At 36.1% G+C, this 27,635-nt stretch overlaps 1 protein-coding gene across 12 annotated transcripts in view; it reads right to left on the bottom strand.

Moving 5' to 3' along the window:
- Nucleotides 1-27,635, bottom strand: part of LOC128895084 (gamma-aminobutyric acid receptor subunit beta) — a 234,612-nt gene that overhangs the window by 47,475 nt on the left and 159,502 nt on the right. For 6 of the 12 annotated variants that reach the window (XM_054157331.1, XM_054157333.1, XM_054157334.1 and 3 more), the window contains exon 4: nt 617-843. In XM_054157331.1, coding sequence (XP_054013306.1) covers nt 617-843 — 227 coding nt within the window. Of the gene's footprint in view, nt 1-616; nt 844-20,549; nt 20,720-21,217; nt 21,286-27,635 lie in introns of those variants that run through there. The other 6 variants (XM_054157332.1, XM_054157338.1, XM_054157340.1 and 3 more) reach the window with 2 other exon arrangements.

Genomic DNA, 27,635 nt, shown 5'->3' with positions numbered 1-27,635 from the left:
ACGACTTCGCAATAAAAAATTGGCAAATAAAGTTGTAAAGCCGACTAAAGAAACACGCTGCTCCGCTGCGCTCCGCTACTTATTTTTAGACTGTGGATATTTATACAAATTAATGTTTTCTCAGGCACAGTAAAAAATTAAAATTGAAATGAAAATACGCCGTATCGTCCAAACGGTATAACATGCATATTATCAATGATATTTTATATATTTTTGCTTTCTCATTGATTTTCCCATACTTCCATTTGCTATAAATGCATAAATATCCGCATTCTCAAAAGTTTCACCTGCAGAATCGTTCCTATAACGAATTCCATTCTGAAATATGCACACCGCATTCTTGTAACTACTATCGAAGTATGAAACAAAAGGAATACAATATTTTGGCAAATTCACCCTAGAATGTATCCTTAAACTGTGCAGCTGGCTTGGTAAGGTTAAGAACCACTGCCCTACTCGAACGAACATAGTAAGAAAAGGTACCACAAACTTTGTACGCTACCAACACCACCTCGAAGTGCTTATACCAAGCAACACCGGGTAGCCACCGCTTGCCGTTGCTGGAAAACAAAAAAGCACAGTGTTTAAAATTGATCACGATATCGTCTTTACTCACCGTATACTACGCGTGATGCTTCCCGAGTGATGAATACGAATGAACTCGTTGCTGGTGGTAGCGATGTGAAAGTACGATTGCTTCTCGTTGACGAAGAATGTGTCAGGCACCCAGATATTCTTGATGAACTCCGAGCCGACGCTGAGCGTCTCGACACCCGTTCGTTTCTTGAACGCGAGTCTCGGGTCCGTCCAGAATTGCCGGAAGTAAAAATCCAGCGTGAAGTCCTGCCATGAGACACGAAACGTTTTATTAGACACCGAGTGATCGCGTAGAAATGCGCGCGCTCGTCAGAACAACGTTGGAAAAACGTGAAAAATCATGTTTTCGGCTCATGGTAACGTTGCGAGAATTCTGTCTCGTTTCGGTGTTCGACGCGGATCATCTGAACGTTACAATGGCTCCCGCGGGTCGTACGGACAATGAAACGTGACACCTAAACTAATAGTATTACGCAACAATGCATTCGTTAAAAATAACGAAATTCCACGGCCACGTGAGGAAGAAAGCAAATGCAAACCGATATCGCGGCTGGATAACGGGGGCGCCCGCCCTATTCGACGCTCTCATCCTGGTTTATACGAATAAATAGATTTGCATCGATTAAACTTCCCTGATTTATTTGATACGTGGCGCGCTCAAAATACGCGGTTTATCTGCCGGCGAATACACTGGGCTCAGGTCCCGAATATTCGTTTGATTTAAAACGGCGACACGAATGCTTTATGCCGCCCGCTCCGTTTTATTTCGAGCGCGTAAATATCGCGCAAATTATTGGCGACATTAAATACCGTTTCGGATATAAATTCGAAGGGTTTCGAGAACATTGTGTCCATAGTCCTGCCGTGCGTTCTGTTGTATCTATGCTGGGCTATCGTAAAAAGGGTAAGAAATGTTATCGGTTTTGGAATTTTACGTGCATTCGTAAAATAGTTCACCTTTACTTTTCGATTTTTAATGGAGCTGGTCATAGCAGAAATCGATTAACTCCATACAACAAAAAGTTCAGAAACGCGATGGAATAATGTGCATTGTTTTTTAAAATTCCCTTTATAATATAAATTCGAATAAGTATTGTAGAATGCATTAAATACAGTATATAACGATATATAAAATTAATAAGAAAGAATAGCCAAAAAATAATCGTCAGTAATGTTTCAATTTTATGTGTTCATGTGTCAGGTATCATCAGGTGTTCATTTGTAGTTTATGGGAACACTTAATAGGTATAAGTGGTTTTATAGTTTAATTTACGTATTAGAAACAATTTGTGTTTTTATCTATAATTAATATAATAGAAATAGAAATAATCTTCTGTATGTATGTATAATATTAGTATTACACATATACACTTAAAGTATACATAGTACATTTATTTGAGAAATGAACCATCAGTGAACTATATATTAATTTAAAAAGCACGATGCCCTTTTGTAACAAGAGTCTAATACACACGTAACCGAACTTATGGCAGGACTAATTGTATCTAGGAGCTCTGAATTCCAACATGAAAGTATTAATACAACAATAAAATGTTGGATGTTAAGTAATTATCGTATTTTGAATTATTTGGCGAAATATTATATTACGTATACATAAATAATATAATCAGTGATACAACCTTTTGCTTATGTAATTTTTTCGTGTGTCGTTTGTCTACATTTCTCACCTGTGGAGTTTACGTTTGAAAATCTCGGACGCGTGATTATTTCACATTATTAACGCTTCTGTGTACTTTCCCATGGAATGAATTTTGTAAAATTCGACAGAAATTAAAACTTAATGGTAAATTAATTTTGTAGAACTTGGAACAAGAACAAATTTGCTGGTATATGAATTCGATAAAGCGCGAAACAACTGCTTTGACGATATACGAAGTTAGTAGAACTTGCCGGAAATAAAAATCTGTACAAAGGTGAATTCGATAAAAGAAATGAAAATTTCTCCTCTGCGTATGGTAAAACTTGTACATTTCTATTAATTGAAATAATTTTGTTCATATCGTCAAAGAAATATGTAATCTGATGTTGTCATGACGAAAGACAATTATTGTTGTTATTGTAGAAGCGATTTCGTTTCTTTTATTTTCATTAATAAATAATTTAATTACTTGCCAAATCAATTTAATATATAAATATAACTTTAATTGCACAGAGTCCTCCTCGAACCCTTCATTTTTTATCCATAACATTTCTTGTATTTTTAAGACCGTTGGCACTATTTTTTTTAATCAATCGCCAACTGTATCAATTAAATCATTGTGAAAGAATTATGTATTGTCTGGTGCAAGGAATTGTCTTTATTAAATGTTTCGATCCCACGAGTAGGTCATTTTCAATCAAATATTGTACTAAACTTAACACTCATGTAAACAAAATTAGAAAAAATTAGAAAAGTAAGAAATTGTTTTATATAAGGTGAAATGGCAAAAATGTATAAAAATTGAGGTAGAAATAAAGGCAGTTTGAATTGAATACATAACAAAATGAAATGAGATCTTGCATTCTATGTCCAATTTAAGAAAGGAAGCAACAAATATTGTGACAGCTCACCCTTAGTGTTCCACACGTCCAAACTGAATTATTTTTCATAAAAATTAGGTAACAGAAGAATCGCACAGAAAACTAGGAATTTTTTTCCATATGTACAGTCAGCGTAATAAGTATTCGTACAGGAACCATTTATTTTAATTGGGTTGCTGTATGAATACTTCTTACGCTAACTGTACATCAAACAATTTTCTAATCTTTTTCTTCTACGAAGATAAACACTTTTGTGCTTTTGATGTAAACACACGTAGTAAGTAAGGTCACATTAGAATTTGGTATGTACTCAATTCTAAGCTTTAATTTCTCTTCGATAATTTTCTGTTTCCTTCATTCACCTTTTACGAAACAAGTTTTCTTTTCTTCTTATTTTTTTTTTTTAATTGTCTTAATGTTTCTTGGACTAATATTACGTTGATTACATAATTTTATTGAAGTGGACTCAAATGTAATTTGATATATTTAATAAAGCAGTTGTGCAATAACATAGACGTAATTTTTATTAGTTTCGTAATGCAGTCGATTTTGTATAATTAAAAATTACTTCTTGCTTTTCTGTTTGCGTCAAAGAAGATAATATTGCTTTGTTCTTAAAAATAATTAAACATACCCTTGACCAGACCATGCCATTGTCTTAAATTGTTTTTGCACCCTGCGAGCACAACTTTGGAATTTTGAATTAAACCGTTCTTTCTAAATACAGTTCGTTGCTTTCAGAGAACTCGATGCTCTTTCACGTTGTTCCTCGTTCTTCTGACGTGTATTTTTCTCTCCTTCAGTGAGAGGGATGCTCGAGGCAAAAGGAGAAGACGGCGTTCTTCCAGGGGAACGAAAAGTCTCGAGAGAAATCATTATACGAAGTGGCGTATTATACCTTCACAAGGCCCAACACAAAATAAAATGGGGGGCCCCATATAAAAAGAACTAAAACGAGTAAAAACATTTTCAAGTACAAATTTAATTTATCGAGTCCACGAAATAAACGATATAAAAGACACTGCATAACGTAAAGGAAATATCTGATTCGGATAAATAAATTACAAATAATGCACATACATACACCTAATCTAATAGGCATTCCCATTACCTCACTTGGTCTCTGCGTGCTTTTCGAACTCAGAGATTGTAAGTCAGGTCATTATAACAAATTTTATTCCTTGTATAACCATCGATACAAATTATCGACGTATTATTTAACTTTTCTTGTTCAATGAAATTTATATTTCGTAATACACTTTTCGTCTTTGTTTTTCTTGGATCTCTTACACTCATTAATTGTTTGAGTTGCTCGATTATCAGCGCAAAGTCAAAACCAAATATTGCGTGTGTTTTTTTCTTATAAATTGTATTTGTTAGTTACTCTGTACAAGCAACAATGAGTTCAACGTATTCGACCATAGAACATCTTAAAGCATACAATAATATTTGTTCATAAATTTCTATTTAATTCGTGGGGGTAGATACGATTGTGTATGATCAATTTAATTAATAGTGTAATTCAACTTAGTATATTCTCCTAATTAATTAATGAATTACACATAATACTGTCAATTCTCAGGAATGAAATGGACATTACTAACACATACTACATATTATATTCTTTTACATGTTTTAAGAGAAGACTCGAAGAGTCGTAAGAGTAACGTAACTAACCCCTTGTTATTTATATGTACTAATTAACAAATACAACACCGATGTTGAACTTTCATTTGTAAACAAAATATGAAGCAGGTTCCGTATGAGTGGATACAACACAGATACGTATAGCGTACAAGTTCTGTAAATATTTCTTTATAATAAATTTGTTGATTTCCAGAGGTGTATATACATTTCCATATTCCGAATATCAAAGTCAAACATTCTCTCAACTGAGATAAAAATAAAAACTGTAACTTCCATCTCCGAAATTTAAAAATATAACTCTATAGATGTCCCCAAAAAATACTTCCTCCCAAAAAATATCAGTAAATTCATCCATTGAGCGAAAGACAAAATTTAATTTGATTGTAAATTAAATAAAAATAGAAGGCCTCTCCTGATTAGGCCCCCTGGAAAGATGAACTTATGTGTTCTAGCCTCCCTTTTCTGGCTGTAGGATAATACGCCACTGGTTCTACGCGGGGATTGTCGCGAGTAATAAAACGTTGGAGGGAAACAGAGACACGTAACAGAGAAAATGAAACGTAGAGCGACGCGATCGGATAAGATCGGGGGTCTCGAACGGTCGGTAATAGGAGAGGAAACGCAGAACTGAGATCGGGGACGTCGACAGGTACCTTTAAACTGTCGTCGACCGATACCGTCGCCGACACAGTGACCGTGCAACGTGTCGTGGTTATCGTAACCCGCGAAATCGGCTACTTGAAACACAACGCAACTCTATCGAGACGTCCTTCAACGTTCGAGCTCACGCCTGTGAGCCCAACCGAGGCTAATTTGACCGACCTACAACGTGTTTCGACGAAAGCCGTCGTAGGCGCCAGCCTGTCGCCGAACTTCTGCTTCCAGTGTTGTTTATTCGAGCGATTCCGCAAAACTTTGAAACTTTGAGGCTCTCCTTGAACCAAGTTGGCAATGAAGATGTTGCTCTTAGGAGCTGTAAACGGTTAAACAGTTTACGGGTATAAACAACTGCGACGTTTCGGCCACCGCTGTTTTGATCCTCTTCATGTCAACATCTATCATAGTACTACATCACCACTGTTCCGTCTAAATTGTTGCTTTCGAATATTTTCGAAGCTATATGCAGAAAGATATTTATTCGTTACACTAATTTTATTATTATAATAATTATTTATTTACTATTTAATTATATTTTTTACATTATATTATATATAAATTTTTTCTATTATTATAGATTTTAAAGTTGTATATAATAGATAAAATTTAATATGTACATAATTATTTATTTACTATACAATTATACTTTTTAAACGATGTATTATTTAAATAAAATCATCACACTTTATGTGATGAATTATTAAATTCTTTCTATTAGATAAATTTAAAATTTGTTGTAAAATGTGAAAATATGAAATCTCTGTGATTTATTATGGCGGATAGTTTCAATGTAGTCTAACCAAGCCCTTTGTTTTTTTATTAATGAGTAATATTTTCAATATGCATATTTCTGACTTATACAGCTATTTCATTTGAAGATTGTCGGATTACATCTGAAGATCTGAAAATAAAAAATGTGTCCGTTAAAACTGTTACTTATCAATGGACAAACAAAAGGCTTGAATATAAACAACATTGAAGTTGTAATCTTTAAACAAAATTGGCATGATTTTGATTTGAGAATATTCACGTGGAAAGAACCCCATGACCGAAACATCGGGATTAAATATTCGATAAATCCTACGGTCATTACTCGCATTTGGCTTTTATCGAATTAGAATACATACATACTACGCCAAAACATCCATCGTGATATCAACGTTTACGATTCGAGTGCGAGGGCAGCTTAAAAATCATGTAAAATTGAATTACTTTCATCGATAATAAATGATTTCGCGGCAAGTTATTTGTGTTCAGGTGAATGGAAGATCGTGAAACGCTCAATCAAAAATTTTACGCATGAGGTGGAAATCAGTTTGCAATTGAATGCACCCGATTTTGCGGGAAACGTTTCAAGAGAGAGCGCGAAACAGATGGATATATAGGTACGAGGAAGAAAGATGAGCGAAGGGATTTAATATTCAACGGTTCCCGTCGCTTTAATAGTTGATCGTCGAGCAGGAATAACCGCAATTTAAACGTCTTGAAATAGATTCTCGCGGAAAGAAGTTACGCGTTTTGAAATATTCAAGGATCTTCGTTTAAACTTTGATTACATCGTTCGACTTCATCGAACGGTAAAAGTGATTTCATTTGGTCGTGCTGAGCGGCCGGGGCGAATTCATCAAACGTTGTAGCGTGCTCCTCGTCGTAAATTCAGCGCCCGCCGGCCGAGTAATTCGCCCCGATAAAGAAAGTTTAAGTAACCGAGGCGAGGAGTTCGAGCGTAATCAGCCATACCCGATGGCTGGATTTATTATTCCTGGTCAAACTTTCTTGATTATTCTATTATTAGGTGGATGTAATTACACGCAAGTGCATTTAAACGAGCTTAAAGTTTTACAAGCTAACAAAGACACTATTAAAAGTTCACTTATCAAATTCGAATAATACACGCATCGATCGACGCCCCGGAAAGCTTCGTCAGATTTACCTTTTGTTTAAAACAATTCGAAGAAATCTCAAAGTTTCAAAGGATCACGGTTTCACCGTGAAGATTGCTCAATCGTGGTTAAATCGCGTATGCTTACGTAGGCTGAATCAGTTTCAACAGACGTTGCGAATATTTCCATTCAATTCATTTCTTGATGATAGGAGCAAGTTCTAGGAAGTGAATATTTGATGGCTAAATTGTAGACGTATGCTTATGTAGACTGAATCAGCTGAAACACGAGCGTTCCAAATATTTCCATTCTCTTCGTTTCTCGATTATGCGAAAAAAGGTAAGGGAAGAGAATTATCTTTATTCGTTGAGGCGTGTGGTTTTGTACAAACCTTGTTATGCTTTAGACCACAATTTTGGGTGGATCAAGATTTGTGTGAATATATATTGAATCGGTGGAATCAAATATTTAATATAAATGAATTTACAGGTATAATTTTATTTTACGAACAAATAAATCGAAAGTGTGAAATAAAGTAGTTTTCATGATTCCAATTCACAATTAATTTCATTTGAAAATAGGTCGAACGTATAACATAAAACAGTATTCGTGATTTAAAGGTATAATAGGTCGAAAATGTGAAATACTCATGAATCGAAATCATGTTATTATTAATTTCATGTGGAAACAAATAAAAAGTTGAGACAAAGTGACTCCCTTTCAACATAAACATAATTTCGTAATTGTATTACATTTGAACAATTTTGAAACTTTGAAGAGGACCATAAGAATCAGCACTCTATTTTAATAAAATGCTTGAGAAAACATAATTTACGAATTACTTTTTATTGTTTGTATCGTCTCACGCGTCCCTTTGATTCAGATAATTCCTTTCGCCAACTTTGTCTCGCATCATTAAAGGCAACGGAGATACCTGCGATTCTGTTCTCGGGCGTGTCGCCCTTGTATATTCGTGTCTCAGGGCTTGAAATCTCAACGATAGTTTGCAGTTTCACAAGATAATTCGATACAACTGGAAATTACACAGCTTGAACCGAGCCGTATCGCCTGGTGCACGGTTCAATCGCGCCGGATCCCTGTCGGCGTGGTCGATCTCAGTTAGGGGAATCTCGCGACGCGAGGGTATTTCGTGTGTACACGCGAAAGCGGTAAGGTGCATGGACCGTGTATATAGTGATTATATATATCTATTCCAATACATATACCACGACTACTTGGCCAAAACTATGTACGTGCAAGCATGCTACGAGACGCTATCAAACGGCATGCACCTGTCTACGTGTATAGCGGAGTAACGATCTTAAATCTAACTGTAAATACTTAGGTCTAATCGAAACTTCGAATTTGGTAACAGTGGCAACGATATGCAGCGGGATCTGAAAGTTCTGGGGTGAAAATTCCTAGTAACAGCTGTTTTCGTATCACATACGTCTCTTTCAACGTCTGACTCGGTAAAATTGTTAGTGCTGATGAATCTGACGAACTGTTGATTTTTTAAAGAGTAGTTGTTCGCGAAGGTTTCACCTAATTTTTGTATTTATGAATTGGTGTATTGTCGCATCTTGCACGAAAATTGTTTCTATTATGAGAAATCAGTATAATGCGTGTCTCTTGTAATATCTGTCTTTGTGAAATTGATAGTATTGCTGAAAAACCTGTATCTAACAATTGAGTTTTGTTTTAAGAGCGCTGGCACGTAAATGTCTTAACAAATTTGTGTAATTTCAAATAAATTTCTTGTTTAATAAAAAACAATTTTGCCGTTTTCGGAGACGATTGATATATCTTTATAGCTGATTCGAAGTAAGGAATATATCGTTTAATCTTCCTTCAAATGATTTCATACGCATACTGTAATTAGAAAAAACCGCCCAAAAAATTCATCGGTTTTTCACTGCTCGCACCTATACATCCACTATAGCAGATTGCCTTGATGGAAGAACATTTCTATTATTTGAACTGTGCTTACTGTAGAGTAATTTTATTTTTCGTACAACACACTGTATTAAAGAAAGTTTAATATCCGGACATTTGTACTGTTGGAACCTGAAGAGAACTGTACTATCAGATATGTTTCATGATTATGATGGTTGTTAGAATTAGGCAGAATTAAATTCGACAGTAAAAAAGCCCATAATCTATACTAATATGTCCGACCACAATATTAGTACGTGTTATTTAATTCTATACATTACGAAAGAGGGGTACAAATTTTAACGAATAAGATACACATTCCTTTTACAGTAGTTTTCGTTAGCTTTTGAGAGTATAATTGTGATTTAGGAAAATGAATCTCCGTTTAAGGATGTACCATGATGTACCATGAGTAAAGGGGAATATAAGCAGTGTCAACTAATTTAGTCTAACATAATAAAACATAATAAAATTATTTTAATAATTAACCTTAAAGTTAAGACTCCTTAAATTAATAGAATTAAAATGTCTTTTACCTATTGCAACCAATATAATAGTTTTTTATATAATGAAGATGTAAAAATTAACGCGAAGAATATGTCTGACCAGTACGGTCTACATCCACTTCCAGAGACTGATTTCTTAGTTTGCTACAATGACAATATCTTTGAAGTATAAACTTTTACACCTTTTTATTTGAACTGTAAGGCATTGATATATTGTCATAATTCAATTTACTATTATTATTATACCTTACTATGGCTTGCAAATAATATTTTTTCTCTGTTAAATGCTGAGCTGTATGAAGTATGCGAAAACTAAAAGTTGGGAAATACGCATGTAGTATATGCTAAGACGCTGTCGTAAAAGTGCCTTAAACACTTATTACCGTACCAACCTCATTTTCAAAAATCCCTAAAATACAGATTTAAATATCGAGTTTGTTCAAATAATTCTGATCGTCTTTACAAATATAAACATATTCTACAAATATTCCATTCAGCAGAATTACTGCTGTAAAAACTTCTTTAAAGAGTAATTCAATTCCTGTTCCTACAAATTTTGTTAAAATTATGATCGACTTTTGAATCATCCCATTTGCGTAGATATCGAATGACATTTCCATTTGTATTCAAAATTCAATTGACTTCAATTTATATGTGGAGGTACATTCACGCGACAGAAGTTGACGTGTGTGAATTGAAAATTATTTTTGATGCGCATCTGTTATCAGTACACTGTCCCTGCGAGATTGTAATCGCATGGTACATAAATACAGTCGCGCCGTTCCGGTTATGCAACCGAGTTTGTTCGAGGTAACGACGCGATGCGCATTGCTTCCTGAATAACAGGCGACGAGTAAAAACGCCACAGAGCGATTTATACCAGCTTTTGTTAGTTGAACGACAAGTTTTATTTCATTTTATAATCCTGATTGTACGTTTTATTGAGCAAATAACGGATCAAAAACTCTTCATCTGTTATGCAAATAAGGCTAACGAATCCACGCATGAAAATTAACAACGTAATTCGTGTTTACATTCGAGCTTTTCATGCAACCTTTTTTATTTTCAAACTTTGTATCTTCTCATTATGATAACAGACTTTGTGTGGGAGTAAAAACAATTTTTTGTTGGATAAAGTAAGTAATCAATGACCAAAGAGTATCTATGAAATACAAAGAATGTGTGAAAATTTCGTAATTTATTTTATAATATTGTATACGTATATATATTGTATATAATTCTTACCTTTAAAGTTTACTTAATTTATGAGAAAATACATAGTAGCCTTTTTTAAATAAGTTATGATATTTCCACACGGGCTATATATTTTGTAAGTACGTTTCAGAATGTCATTACTAGACTGCGAATGGTTATCCAAATTATTGTTTTCACAGATACTGAAATAAAATTAAAACTTAGATAAATAAAAGTACGTCATATCTTCTAAACGGAGAACCATGTATATTATTGATGAATAACTGGCGAATTTTATGCGTTTATGGTAAAACAAATTTGACAAATATAAACCAAGGAATCATAACCAAAAGGTATATTTGATATTTTCTTCATTCTTCCACTTGGCATAACTGCATAAACATCCATAGTCTACTCATTACTTACTTCACTTCATAGTATTATTGTTTCTCCTACTTCTATGATAATAATAAAAAAATTATTTGACATAATATAAATTTAGTGTATCGACGAAGATTCACAAATAAGTCGCGAAATTTGTATACATATGTATAATATTAGGTGTATGCTTAAGTTTTCTAGGTAACCTGTGTCCGATGCTAGGAAACGACATACCAGTATTTCAGAAGTAATTTTATTTGACGTTGGTATGACTGATCAATCTGCATCCGAGCAAATGAATAACAAATCCTAATGGTTGATCTAACATCATTCTTAATGTCTTTTAAAATGCGTAATTTCATTCAATCAATAAAATAATTCAGCACAAAAACCTACAACACTTATGCACACACATAATAATTTTGTCTATCCATGCAAAATTTATCCGCGAATATACCACGAGAGCGATTGTTATATTCGCAGGGAACCAATAGGAACAGTTGCCAGATGCAGTAACGCGAATTCTGCGATCGAAGGGGGAAAAAAAGGTAGAACAAAAATTTGACGTTTTCGTGACCGATAAATAACAATTACGGCTATAAATTCCCGGTGTATCGGTGTACGTTCGCATTCTTCTCTGGCTGGTACGCGAATTTCAATTTTTTATTTCGCTCAGGCACCGGTCGACCGCGCTGACAGAAATTTTACGACTATTATAAACGCGAAACTTTCCGGAATTTTCGCAACCGTTAGAGGCGCGAAATTTCGCCAAAAAGGTCCGGAAAACTTTCGGTATAAACTTGGACATTCTACAACTCCAATAACGGCTGACACTCACGGCTCGACGTCGGTGGAGGGATTTCAACTCGAGGCGACGTTTACCGTCGTCATCGACCGTTTTGTACGTGGATACGATATTTTTCTAACGTTTTCAACGCGTGTTGAGCCTCGCGTCAGCTAAATATACGGATTTATCGAATTACGTTATGCGAGCACCGCCTTAAGGTCGAATTTAAGATATGGGAATAATATGGTGTGTGAATTTCAATTTTAATTACAAGTTAAATGATATTTGGACTCTTGGAATGGGGTCGTTTTTGAATTTCGTGACCGTAGAATAGAATATGCTATTTATGAATAAAGAGAAACACTGGGAAACTAATGGGACGCTATGAACTACAGTAGCGTTATAATATAATATTATTAAGCGTATAATAATAAAAATATATATAAATATATATTAACGTTTTATTTGGACAGATATATTTTTTGTTTTGGCTAATTATCTTAGTAATGACAGTAATAAAAGCTGAATATTCATACGAAATCAGTGCTGTGATTCTACTTTATGTATTATCGTATTACGTTTTGCATTTTTGAATAAGTTCCTGTATAGTACATATTACAAATTCTAAGTTCATTTTCTAATACACGTCTTTATTTTCATGTGTATGTATTTAATAATATTCCATTGGTACCGTACTAGTTTGTACAAAGTCTTGTTTGTACTAATTAGACTTTAAATTTTCTTTTAAAAATGTAACATGATATATACTACTATTATTTCGAATGTAAAAATTACTCCATCGTAAGAATAGAAATGAGTAATACCACATACAAAAATAAATCGAAAATGTAGAATAATATTTTTTCGTAAGAGACATGGAAAATGGATTTTGAAAGTACGGGGGACACACGCGTGCTTCGTCCAGTCTGAACGAATGGATTTCTTTATATCTTCCTAGCAAGTTCGTATAAAGTAAACTGGAGTAAATTAGCATCTTTGGGTATAAACTGTTACTTTCATACTATACACACAAGATAATAATAATACTTTATATATACTCAGCATAAATTCGTCCAAGATAGATTCATTCGTTAAATTGAAACGCAAGCGTCCCCCAAACACTTTCAAAGCCAATTTGTTCAAAAACGAAACGACATTGGAAAAAAATTTATTCTGTGTTTTTGATCTATTTTTACTCGTAGATTCACCTACTTCCTACCTGTACCAATCTTTCTTTCTTAAAATAAACTGTTCTTCCGTCTAACCTTCTTTATAAATTACAAGTATTCTTACTGTTTCAATAATATTCAGTTAAACTGATCCAACGTAACTAATTCTATTAACAGTTAATTCGACTCCATCTTAAAAGAAAAAAGGACCAGCCAGAATCAATTCGATCCACCCCTACCAGCTGATATTTAATATTTTGTTCAGATTGGTTCACCAAAACGAGCAACCAGACGCTGAAAAAAAGTTGAAACGTGAGTGCACAGCAACCATTGTGTCTAACCATTCGAATATTTTGATCATTTCTCGCAGTCAAAGTTCACTCTTCAAGTGGAGCATGTCACGATGAATCCCCTACTTCGATATTCAGTTTCATTCATTTTTTAAGTAACGCCTGAACGAGTTCTCAGTTTCGATTACTGCTTCGGAACATTGTGTGGGAAGGGAGAAGTCGCTTGTTATTAATTGGAGAACTTTCACTGCACGTAAAGGGGGTTCCGATGTGATTTACGAATTCGAAAAAAGCGACGTTAATTAATTCAAGTGAGCTCGGAAGTATCGCCGTTGTAATGCGGCATTGATGTCACTTCGAGCGAACACCGTCGTGACAACAAGCTTTGCTTCGTTTGGCGCTCCTCCAGGCGCACTGTCGTGACGCGAGCTGGACATCTAATCCGTCGTACTACATTTCCTGATTCATCGTATTCTTAAATTTATCAGTGCTACTATCAGCCATTTTCAGTGTTCAACGAAACTATTTTGTTTGCTTAATATTCCCCTGCACTTCTCCCACATTACCTGACACATTAAAATTTAAAATTGACGTATAAGGCGATCTAAAAAGACGAATGAAGAACTCAGAGGTGTATAGTACACATACGAATGGATGGAGAATATATAGTTGTAGTAGATTAACTGTGGAAGTTAATTATTTGGAAATTAATTCTGTAAGAGTTATTCGGAATTTTCTGTTTCCCTTTTTGTTTGTGAAATTAGTGTAATTGATAGTCATTTTTGATTGTGTATTTGTAATACTGCTCTGTGATAACGAAAAATTATAATCTTAGAAAAGAGTGATAAACAGTTTTTGCTTTTAATATGTAACATTTCACGAACGAAGGTAAGTATGACACATGAACTATTGAAATAAAAAGTCTCATATTATTACGACATTGAGAACCTAATCATTTCTTTTTTAATTTTGTGAGCATTATGTACACCTGTATTCTGTCATTATTTTTTGAGATCGTCCACTATTTGTACCCTGCAAGAAACGTTCTTGCTTTTCAAGATGTTGCTTATTCTTCTTGTTTATTATTACAAAATGCAATAAGTATTCATTTAAGGTCAGACTTAATACAAAAGTTCGTTTCTGTAGTCGAAAGACACAGTGAAGTATATTTTTCACTTTGTCAAATATTTTTTAACACTTTAGAAGGTTTATAATTCTAATTAATAAGAAGTGAGTAACTGTTGTGCCTAAACAAGCCTTTTTTTTATCGGTGTTTCGCCTCATTTGGTTTTGAGTCATCTTCAGAAAAATTGTATATTATAACCTGTAAACTGATTGAGGATGTTGAGATGTTTATATAATAGAGAGAAATGGCAAGAGCAGAGAACAATATTTTCAACTCATTTAGAGTATAAAAGGTGCTCGTTCAAAAACACTAATTGAATAATTGTTTGTAAATTGTTTATTTTTGCTTTCAATATTTATTCCTTATATGTACAATCAGTGTAAGAATTATTCGTACAACGGTCAATTTAAAATACAATTAATAAAAAAAGAAATAAGGGGTTAACATTAAAAATAATAAACTTTAATTTACATAAATTCTACTCTAAAAATATGTAGGAATGTTGGTTAATTATTTGTTCCCCCAAAATCTATTAATAAAATAAATATATGAAGTTTTATTTTGAATTGATTCCTGTACGAATACTTATTACACTAACTGTATGTACGACAAACAAGTGTCTTCATTAATATTTTTCTCCTTTGCAACTGTCTTTTACACCGATGAGCAGTGTAAATATTATTTTCCTTCGCTCTCACCATTTCCTTTTACTGTATAATCATAACCTCAGTCTCTTATACATACAAAGATTCCACGGAAACAAATTATTCAAAACGTCGAATATAAAGATTGTTCAAGGTTGAAAATTCGTCGTTTCATACTCGGGGAGACTTAGCAAGTTATCCTTGGCAAGAAAAGAGCCGCGTCGACGCGTAGCTTGAGCGTTCGCCTAAGTCTAGCGTAAGAAACGAGGAGAACGGTGGCTAGAGCCTAGAGAACATAGTGACGAAGCTGTGTACAGAAGCGTTTCAAGCAGAAGCTCGCAAAGCGAATCGAAACTGAAAAAAAGAAGAACAATAATGAAAAAACGAAACGAAAGAAAACGAAAGAAAGAAAGGAAAAACAACGCAATGTGTGTACGACCAATGTGACGGAAGGCAAAAAGAGGCTCGTCCGAGGACGCGTTCGGGCCAGCAGAGGTTGCGTTGTGCTCCTCGGCGCCTCGACGAGTGTGTGGCTTAGTCTGTGTGTACGCGTGCACACATTTCGCGAAACGCAGCGTGGATTAATGTGCACACGATCGTACAAGCGCACGCACGCACACACACACAAAGATAATATATAATACAATGGTGTACGGCATCATAGTGATTCATAGCGACCAGAAGCGTACTGCACACACTGACAATGATACAGCTCATATAGGTGTTGTATTTATACCTATAATGTAATGTAAATATAAGAAATATATATATGTATATCTATAGACACAGTACTCGTATAGTCTCGATCGTGGTCGGAACGTCGTACGAGCTATACTCATTCGTTTTCTATGCGATCGTCGGCTGGCCAGAGGGAAGCAAGGATACAGGGCAGACGGTTTTTCGGTTTTCGTCGCTTAATCGTTTTCACGGATTTCGTTTCGTCTTTTTCGTTTTTTGTTTTTTGTTTTTGCCACTGTTAGTTCCCTTTTTTCGATACTTTTTCTTTCCCTTCGTTACCCGTAGACGTCCGTCTGATAAATACGCGGTGTCCAGAATCTACGAGAATAGAGGGCGAGGGTGTCCCCCACCCTCTTGCGGCATCGTTTCGAGATCGTTCGCCGATGCGCCGGTGACTGTCTCGAAGGGAAAGATGAAAGAGCGGGTTGGGTTGCAAATCGATCGAAAAACTGCCTTCCTCGCCCGTTTCTCGTGAAGAAACGGCTGTACAGTACGTAGTCGCGGACAGGACAAATTTCCGAGGAGACGATCACCGACGGGGGCCACTTCGACGCCGTTCGTCGTGCGACAGAACGAAGGTCGACGGACACGATGATAAAGTTGGAGGATAGGACGTTTGGGGGACGGATATCGTGGAGGCTCGCCAACGTATATAAAAATCGCGAGTCACGTCCCAGGTGACAGTGTCGACTTGATTTGGTTTCCGCACAGGGCTCAACACCTGGGGTCCAGTCTCGTACATTCAGCTCCAAACTCGCATTCTGGATCTCGACCGAGCCTCGAGCTCGAGAACGCTGGAAACTTGGCGATACCCGTTCATTTTTCTAAAGTAACTCGTTTTTATTCTCGTGGTACACTGTTCGCGTCGGTCAACGATCGAATTATCGTTCTCGTACTTAGAAAACAAATAAAAAAAAAAGGGAAAATTACAAATATATAAATTTTCATTTCGCGAGCGTTAATTCTCCAGTAACGTTAATTACTTTATGGTTGGAGTGCACCATCCGGAGCCAATGGGGAAAGCCGACGGAGATCGATCCAGTTTCGCGCCAGTTTGAAACTGATTGCAGACACCGGAACATATCCTTTGAATACTACAGGAGTATACGCAATACACAATACGCCATATGATTACGCTATATACGTATCTTAAATATTGAGAAAGAAATTATATATATATGTATATATGTATACCATACGTGACGTTGTGTACACGCTTATATACATACGTATACATCTGTACGTAGAATATTACAAAGATACGTGTACGTCTGCCCGTATATATGCGTGCCTCAACGTATGTGCGGCCTGCGGTGCTCGAATCGTGATTCGTCTTTCTTTTTTATATTTCCTTTTTTTTCCTTTTTTTTGTCCATTTCCCTCCCTTTTTTCTTATCCGTCTAGAATCCACTCCACAAACGAAACAACATCGGGCGTACAATTTTTTACAACGTTGCACGGTGAAACATCCCACCCTCCCCTCCCACCACCCTCGAACCGAGAATTCGAGATACCCTTCGTTCACTTTTATTCCACGACCCCGTAAATCCCCTTCTACGCGATAAAACGAATCGGCGGAAAACGATATTGCGAGGGACAACCGTAAAAAGCGTTAGAGCGGATTGGTGTACGGTCGAACGCATTTTTCGGTGGCGTCATTCGGCACCCCGTCGCTTTTTGTGGTTCGTTTTCGACTACATCTCCATCCCAATGAACAATCCTCCTCCCCTCCCCTTTGTCGTTGGTATTGACCTCTCGTCGCCGTTTCGAGCACCGCGGGTAGGGCCATGCAACAAGAACATCGCAAATCGAATTAAACGAGTCAACCATAAACCATAAACGAAGTGGACAAGAATATATCTTGCGAAGACTGTGGAACGTAGCAAGGTTCCCTTGTAACAGTTCAGCCAACCAAACAGCTGTGACGAGCTATAAAAACGTAGGTTAGTAGGCCATCCGTGTAGTGTACCGTGGGTGTGTACGCGTGTCTCTCTGTGTACGGGTTACCGTGTGTATGTGTGCGAGTTATGTATGTATGCAAATATGTACGTGTGCACGTGCCAATATGCCCCTTGCTGCCAACATAAATATCGCGAGCCGCGGTGCCTATGTGTCCCTCGGTGCACTTTTTCGCATTCGCTCGTCGAGAATTCCTCGAGATTTCGATGCGTGCATGAAATACTGCAATTTTGGCGGTTTTTTTCTATTCTTTTTTTTTTTATCGCGTGGCAGGCAGTCGCTGCAACCCGAACGGTAACGATAGTTTTCAACAGTGGTTCTTCAATCTTTGCGAGCTCACGGTTTAGAAAAGTTTGAATCACATTCGGGCTCATGGTACAATTTAGAAGGAGCAAACTGGAACGGTTCCTAATCGAGAGTAATCGTGAGTGTTTATGGTAACAGTTTTGTAGACATGAAGAATAATAATTCGATTAATTTACTTTTGCCTATTAATTAAGCATAACTATTAATATTCCATTGACAGAATTCATTGCAAGTGATATTAACGAAATACTTGCGCTTGATTTTGTTTAATGGTTCATTGGATGCTAGACCATTCAATACGAGGCTCGAAACTTGTTTGACGTCATGGAAACACCAGCGCCACTAACTAAGTGCGCGGAAAACCAGTTTCAATCGACTATTGCACAATGCGAATCATGAGAAAAACGTTTCCGTTATTTATTACTAGAGTTGGACGTTATTCGAGTAATTTCGGCTACTTATATCATTATTTGCAGGAAACTTTCGTATTTGAATAATTTATGCTGCTACTTGTTATTCGTTATTTGCGGTTCTTGTTGGTAACGATTTGAGTATCATGTAGATAGAGAAAATAGAGAAGTAAGATGTTATTTGGTATTCTTTTATTTGCTATAAGAATAAGTATTTATTCGTTATATAAATGAGAAAACATTGTTCTCCGTACAAATGTGTTTGTGTATGTGTTGTGTTTAGTATTTATGTGCTGTATATGATTTTCATATGGTATTTGTTAGGTTATTGAGTAGAAATTTTGATTTTAGCGTTGTATGTGATTTTTGTATTTGTCGTACTTTCGTCATTGTACGATTCGATAACTTGATTTTTCTGTGTAGCTTGTCTACCATATTTTTGCATGTAATATAACTTTTGTGTCGTATTTATATTTTTATGTGGAATGTACATTTGGTGCTATTTATGTAATATTTTCTTGTATTTTTGTACCACAGAAAACTCACATAGAGTGCACAAACCACACATTCCACACAAAAATCACGTACAACGCACAAATATTACATGCAGTATTGCAATTGCATACAGAACACAAACACGTGTGTGTGTGCATGTAAAGCATTGTTTTCTCATTTACATAACGATTGAATACTTCTTAGATAAGAGGTTCGGGAACGAAAATCTATGCAGACAAAGCATTGTGCACTATTCTTATTTGGTATTCGTTATTTATAATAAATAGAAATGCCTTCAACTCTACTCACGACACATTGTGCAATACAGATACATATCATGGTTCGTTACACTGTGAATAGTTTCTCGCGCATTTAGTTTCGATGTTTCGATGAAAATTATTTTCTCATTATTAATCCTTTTAACTTTGTATTTTTTATTTTAACTGAAACATTCTGAATATTTATCGAAGAAGATTTCATTATAGCAAAGAAAGCCCAGTTTGCTTTGATGTAATTTTCTGTATTGTGCCAATGAAAATTGAGGCTATTTCAATTAGGAGAATTAAATGCAATAAAAATGGAAGTTTTTGTATTTGCGAATATTTCTTCACGAGATTATCAATAATAGATTGATCATGTTTTCCCAATGAGAACGAGTTCAATCACGAATTAATTCGAACTCTTTGTAATTAAACATCATTCAAACCGTTTCTGAAAAACTTATTATTAGACATAATTAAAAGTAGGTCGAATCGGATCGTGTTTAGGCTCATTCTCGCCGAGAGAATCTCACAAATCCATTGATAATAATTCTGTAATAATATCAGTTGAGTTATGGAAATTTGTATTTTCGCTACTCTTTCTCGATAAAGGATCACGAGTAGATCCAACAAGTGTTGTTATATCAACGGTTTACTGCAATACATCTAAATTAGAATCAGATTGAATCTTGACAAAATCACAAAGAAAACGTCAAGCTGAAGTATCTCGCTAACAACAATTATAATAATAATTAACATGGATTTTGAGACCAGGATGCAACAAGTATGGTTTCCTTTTCTTTCAGTAAATTAGAGCGTGAATACTTTCGATATGTTTACAAATGTATTCCTGCTACAGTCCACCTCTTAAAAAAGGAATCCTAACATCACTAATAGAAATGAATCTTGCAAATGTAACCTTAACAGTAACAAATTAACCGATAAACAAAATAAACGAACTGTACTTGTATTTCGTATAATTCTCGCCATCGCGATTACAATAATTCACAAATAAAAACCGTACCAAGATCATCTTCCTCGAAACAGTACCGTACGCCCAAAATGATTAGGAATCGTCTCGTAGATTATGCTTCTTCTAATCCAGCGGCAATCGTTTGACAACGCAATGACCGACAACCACTGCTGCGCGTCTGCGGAGGGACACGTTCCGCGACGGATGTCGTCCGTGTAACAATGGTAACGATATGAATATTCACCCGAATGTTTATTAATCTTACGCGCGTCCCCCGGTTGTTGTTCTTTCGATTTTCATGCCGGGACTTCGCCGTCCATGAATATTTACGCGGCTAGAAGTACACACGCACACACACGCACGCCGGATAATCGCGAAACAAACAATCGGAAACAAGCGGCATAGTGGGGATGAAACGGCGCGAACGGGATGCTGATTCGACGACGGACGACACGATCGATCCGTGGATCCTTGGGGAGACATCGATCGATCGCGCCGTGAACGACGCAACGATTCGATTCGATTCGATTCGCGTACACGCACGCGAAATAGAGATATATATATATATAAAGAGAGAGAGTTTCGCAGCGAGTCACAATGAGAACAGTGTGAAAGAAGAAGGGGGAAAACCCGTTGGTTCGAGCGAGGGGAGGAAGAAAGAAAATGAATGAACGGCTGTCGATGTGAGTTCTGTATGAGTTTGAGAATGCAAACTGTACCATCAACACTTCGGACACGGAGCTGATGCTGAGGACATACATGGTGACGCCGACCTCCACTGGTGGACCTGCAATCAAGAAAACCATCCGGGCTTGGTCGCTTTGATTATCCGCTAGTTTTTAAGTTTCCGTACATGTGACAGGTAGATTGTACGTGTGTAACAACCGTAAGTTCGTGTCTTACCCCTGACTCGCGGACAACAGGCGGACATCTTGGAAAAGAAAAGGTTGCCCCAACTGTGGAACCTTGTGGTACCCACTAGAGCAGTGAAGCGTTAGAATTGGATCGTTTAATTACTCGAATCTCACGATTGCGTCGATTGATTTTTTCGATTGTTATATTATATCGTTTTGAACGAGTACTAGAGGGAGTGACGAGAGTCAGGGGTAAAATGCAAGCGTACAAGTCGAAGAGAGCTCGCACCCTGCACGGAACCAAATCAACAGCACTCGTCGGCCACGTTGCTTTCCAAGCTAGAAGAATTATTCATACTTGACTCGTTATATATATATAATCCTTAGCCATTATATATATACACCCATCACAGTCGCATGGCAAGGTGACGTTACCTTATTTAACTATCGTCTTTTGTTTCGCTTTCTTTAATCCGCTCTTTTCTTATTCTCACTCGTTACTCTTTCCCTTTGTACGGTTGCCGTTTCGTGTTTTGCGGCGTTGTTAGCCGAGCATCGTATCATTCTAATTACATTCCGCAACAAAATTAAAGGAGCATTTTAATCGTTGGGAAAGCAGCGATTTTCGAGGTTCTGTCATTTTGTGAAAAGTAGCCGCACAGTCGATGCTGAAAAAGCATATGAAAAGGCTTTTAAAGTTTGTTCAACGATTTTCCAGATGATGCTTATTTCAACATCGATTTTAGAATTTTTCTAATCCCAAGGCATGCGTGTGGTTTGAATAGTTTTCTCTGAACTACCATGAATGGGACATCAACTTTTAGAGCCTGGCCTTTGATTCTGATTCTTTTTCAACGCGTTTGCAATTCTTTTCGAAGAGTTATACAGAGGGAATTCTGTATTGATTTTTGTGGTAGGAAATCTGATTTATATTGTTAGTTTTAGCGTTATCCAAGGTATGTCAAGAGAAGATTATGTAGTTGAACTTGCATTAGTTTGAAATGTCTAGGATAATTGTAGGAAGTGTATGAAAGATGTGGAGAATGTAGATAGATGTATAGATAAGTATGATATAATCGTGGTTTGTGTAGGGAAGGTATAGAATAATCGTGAAAATCGTTTGGAATATGTTGATGACAGTATCGATTCAGTGTAGATTTTTATATTTGTAACCTTTTATTGTAACGTTTCTAAAGAAGAATGAAATATCGAAATAAAATAAATAGGTACATAAAATATTCAAACATTTGTTCCTATAATTATAGTTCATTCAAGGATAGTCAACGTTTTCAGCAAATGATTGCTTTTGAAAGTAAATGGGGTGTTTTTTAATTTCAATGTTTCTTACTCTTCATATACATTTTACAAATTTCACACTTATTTAACAGGTCCTCGACACGTTTTATATTCTTTTCAAACTCATTCTAAATGTATAGGTTTCACATTCCAAACTTATTGCAGACACTACTGCATATTTCATAGTTATGTTAAATGTTTCACAAATTCTCTGCGATATTTGAATTCAATTGTGTACACCCCTTCGTGGTACACCTTGTTTCAAATTGCAGTAGCTTTCAAACAAGAATTGTATCCTTATTAAAACAAGTGAGACTAACGTGTAAGCTCCAAAGTTGATTGTTACGTTGATAAAGGTTCAGAAAAAAATTGTGCATACGGACACCTTCAGAGTCGAGTAATTTTAACTTAGAATTCGACTCACTACCTATAAAAGCATCGCCTAGAGAATGGTTCAATAAAATTCAAAGAGTTCCACTTCATGTTTCAAATTACTTCAACCTTTTCACATCATCTTTCACAAGATAATATAACTTAGAAATCTGTCATCCTCCAAACAACCCTATAGCTCTCCTTTAATTTCCCCGCGGATCTTACATCGCGCGAAATGAAACGCGTGTCTCTAGGTATCAAGGAAAAATCTAGTCCCCGTTTTTGTTCCTCGTTTATATTTGATCCCTTCCCGTTTTACCTGTTCCATCCCTCAAGCATCGTACCGGTTCCCTTTACGTTTTTCGTAATCGCTAAATGCTCGTTTCTCGATCTAAAACTCGTTAGAAAGAACAGAATTCGATACCGCAAAGAGATTGCTGTCATTGTCACTGCGATCGTCGATTCCGGACGAATCTTTTAGTCTAGTGGTTGTCTTTTGATAATTCGACAATAATTAGCTGATCGTACGGACGCGTATTGTACGTCGTTCGAGACACGTGGAACCGCGGAGTTTTTTCGTGTTCGAACAAACGAACGTGTGATACGTGCGGTGTCAGACACAAGGGGTTTTTGGGGGGTGAAGGTAGTGTGACGGTGGTAAGTGATAGCTGGCTTGGTGGTTGAGGGCTGAGGGGGTGGTTTTTTCGGGCGGGTCTTGGGGGCGACATGGGGTTTTCGAGGGGTGTTTTGGGGGGTGGAATAAAATATAGAATAATAATAATTGTAAGTGGTGGCAGGCGGGCAGCCCATCTCAGCAACCGCGGCATAGCAGCTAGCGTCTAAAAATGGTCTAACGGGACGGTCGTGCGTATGTAATATATCCAAAATTGAACAAGATACTATTCTTCTACTAGAGAGGAAACAAAAGTGTTCGTTCGTTTTGTTGTATTTGTTCGGACAAAAAGAGCAGACCACGCTTCAGACAGCATAGGCTAAAAATAGTAAACAAGCAGGAGACAGTGAGAATATATATATGTAATTCGTCTACACTCGGAAAAAATGTAAGATCGAGAATGATCAGGACCCGTATGGTGTTACACGGTATCATCGTTGGTAGATTCATTAGAGACAGAGTAAAAGTAGATAACAGAGAGAACGGGTGTGGATTTTCTAGAGCTATGCGTGTACAGATACAAACCATCCGTCGAGCTACAATTCACGGGCCAAGTGGAGACTGTTAACGGAACGAACTCTAACGGAATTTCGTTCGTTCCCGTGATATCTCGTTTATTTTCTGAGTGTAGCCTACGAGTTTTGTGAGCACTTTTATCGTTTCACACACGCGAAATAGTACTTTGTCCATTTTTGGTACAGTGTTGTTCTGTATTGGGGTATTATTCACCGGGTCGACGCGTGTCGTGTTGGCGAGTGTCGATCAGTGTTCCATGCACGCGCACAATTATTTCTAACATTAACACGAGCCGCTACTATGGTAACTAGACGAATAATATGACGCATCAAGCTGATCCAGGTTCTCAATCGAGACTGGTTCATCTCTTATCAGTCGCGAGATAAATCGTTTTTGTAATTACAATCGTTTGGGTGCGACCCTTAACCGTGTTCTATGTCTAATTACACTATATTGCATTAAATACGAAAGCTACTTAACGGTTTAGTCGATGATAACAGTATGAAGGGATGATATTCTAAAATTCATATTCAGGTAAAGTCAATGTTCATAGGATACTCGTTTAACAGTTGATCTACATAGTACAATTTCTTTTATTTCTGGATTCCCTTCTCAAACAAATCGCAAGTTTAAAGCACTTAAGCAATTATTAAAAAAGTTTTTCTTTCAACGTTTTGCTTTCTTTCTTTCTTCATCAATTCTGCTTATAATACAATTTTCTTCCTCTTATTTTATCTTAAATTTCTCTACCTTTATATTATTGTATGTGTTAGTGTTATTTTTGCCTTTTTGTTTTTACTTTTATGTTTAATTTTCGGGTCGTGTATTCTTTTCTACATAACCTACATAAAGAAGGTTCAGATATTTTACATAATTTTCTGGCTAATATTCGCCAATTTTTTCTGGCGATACTAAGTGGCTAATTGGCGAATATATAATATAAATATAAATGTTATGTACGAATATTAAAAGTATATACTTTAAGCATTATTCCTGTCAATTTACATAAAAATATGTTAATCCATTCAAAAAATCTAGGTCGTCCTCCCAACGCGCTACCGGAATTTCTGAATCGCATGATGAAATGGATCTCTCTAAGTCCTAATTGTTAGAATTGAATAAAGCAAGGATGTTTAGAAATTAAATGAATATCATTACCGGTGTACGAAGGATTTTTAATAAAATTTCAAAGACTCGATTTCTGTTTAAGAAATATACACTTGTTTTATTTAGTAAGCTATCATTTTTACTCAAATCAATATTTATTACAATCTTTGTACACAATTATATCGGCGCTTAACTAGTTTTTAAATATTCTTGTTTTATTCAATTCTGACAATCAGGGTCAGTGAAAACCACCCCTAATACGAGATTTTGAAATTTCAATGATATTTTATGAAGGTACTTATATTTTGTTTTCATGTAAGATCACAATCATCAACATATTTCTATGAAAATTTGTAAAAATATTGTCCACAATATATACTTTAAACACATGTATATAGAATTTATTCATTAAACAATCGGTATTGTCAGAAACAATTAGCAACTGTTCATTCCTTGTTTAGCTCGAAAGATTCTCCCTTTGAGTAGCTGACATATGGCTATTAGATCTATTCATCAGACCTCGACCAAACAATGTCTTTTCTGATTTATCACTAGTACTTAAGGCTTCCCAATGAAAGCCATGTTCTTGGGGTAAAATACTTTCATGTTTCTCTAACATAGCAACTAGCTTCTTCAGAGTCCAACTAATACATTCTTCAAGTGTCATCTCGAGAAGCTGCCTGACATGTAGGCGAAACGTCAAAGTATTTTACCCCATCAAACACTACCTGCACCTGGAAGCCTCGATTAGGATCAACTGTGACATCAAACATCTTAACCCTTTGCACTCGAGGTCTTTTTTCTGGTATCTGCCAGCAACTCGAGATGCTTCTTAGCATTCTATTGCCATGAATTCAAAGCTACAGTGGGTGTAGAAAGTATTCGTACACCGATCAATTTCCAAAAAAAACTGTGTAAAATTGTAATTTATTAACTTATTTTTTATAAACAATGACGTTCTACATATTTCTCGGAAATCTCTAGAATAGATAGATTATAAAAAAATAGCTGTTTATGTAAATTGCGAAATTAACAAGAAAAAAACAATTAATCGATAGAAATATTGAATCAGTAAGTATTCGCATAACCGTTTAATTTTTTAAACTTCATTAAAAAAAAAGAAGTTTACAATAATTTATAAGTATATAATACTTCCTTCGTGGTATTTCCTTTTAATTTTATAATTATGGCAACTCTTTTAAGCATTAAATTAACTAAATTATTAGTTATTCGAAGTGGGATCTTCTTCAATTCCTCTATTAGAGCTATTTTTAAAAGTACTTTACTGGAAATTTGATGTTTTCTAATTCGTACGGAGCAATAAACTAATGTGTTTACGTTACAAACTCTACTGTAAATGATTCGTCATAAGAATCGTACAAATACTTATTGCTTCTATACTTTTACCCACTTTTCGCATTTTTTTGTTAATTTCACAAATTATATTAACTAGTAAATGTTGTTTGGACTATAACTATCTTAGAGACTTCCGAGAATATTTAAAATATCATTGATTATAAAAAAAGGAATTAAGAAACTACAATTTCACACAAAAGTTTTTTGGGAAATTGATCGGTGTACGAATACATACTACACCCACTGTATCTAGAATTGAGAATAAAGTCACCTTTACCTCGCCGAGAATCATTTTATTGACACTTTGAGCTCTTTAAGAAATTAAACCTAAAGAAACATTGTACAAACAGGTATTGTAAATTTGCTGCGTGAAACCTAATGGCGACTGAGAGTCACCTCTCGAGTGCAAAGGGTTAATATGTTCTCCAATTCCTTCAAACCTACAAACACATGCTACTTAACTAAAATTCTTTCCTTGACAAGTACCAAAAATAGCCACTTTCAACATCTTCCATCTTCCCCATCTAATTTTCCCACGTGATCAGAAAAGCTTGAAGACGTTTTAGAGGGCTATGGACGACCCACCTCGTACAACACAGTTTACATATTAAATAGGTCGTTGGCTTCCACGCGGAAAAAAGAATCAATAGGTCAGTTCGGTCAAGATAACAAACGAATCGCGCGTGGCCAGAGAGCGATTGAAATTTCGCCGACTTGAGGGTTCGATCGGCGCACAACGTGCCAAGAAATTGGACATCGAGCCGTGCGGAAGGAGCGTTCGAAGGAGCGACGCTCCGATAGTAATCGCGTTACGCGATTGTCGCGGTCCCGGGCGTCCTTGTGAAACGAAGAGCAGATCAAAGGAGCACACAGCTCCGGGCAATGCGGTTCTGTGCACGGCAACCGAACTAATTTCATCAACGGAGCGCCAATCGGCCCACGACGCGTACGACCGACCGACGC

This window comes from Hylaeus anthracinus, unplaced genomic scaffold (assembly GCF_026225885.1).
Source record: "Hylaeus anthracinus isolate JK02 unplaced genomic scaffold, UHH_iyHylAnth1.0_haploid 4, whole genome shotgun sequence".
NCBI classification, from domain to species: Eukaryota; Metazoa; Arthropoda; class Insecta; order Hymenoptera; family Colletidae; genus Hylaeus; species Hylaeus anthracinus.
The sequence above is the reverse complement of the archived record's forward strand: the minus strand, read 5'-3'. Positions and strand labels throughout refer to the sequence as shown.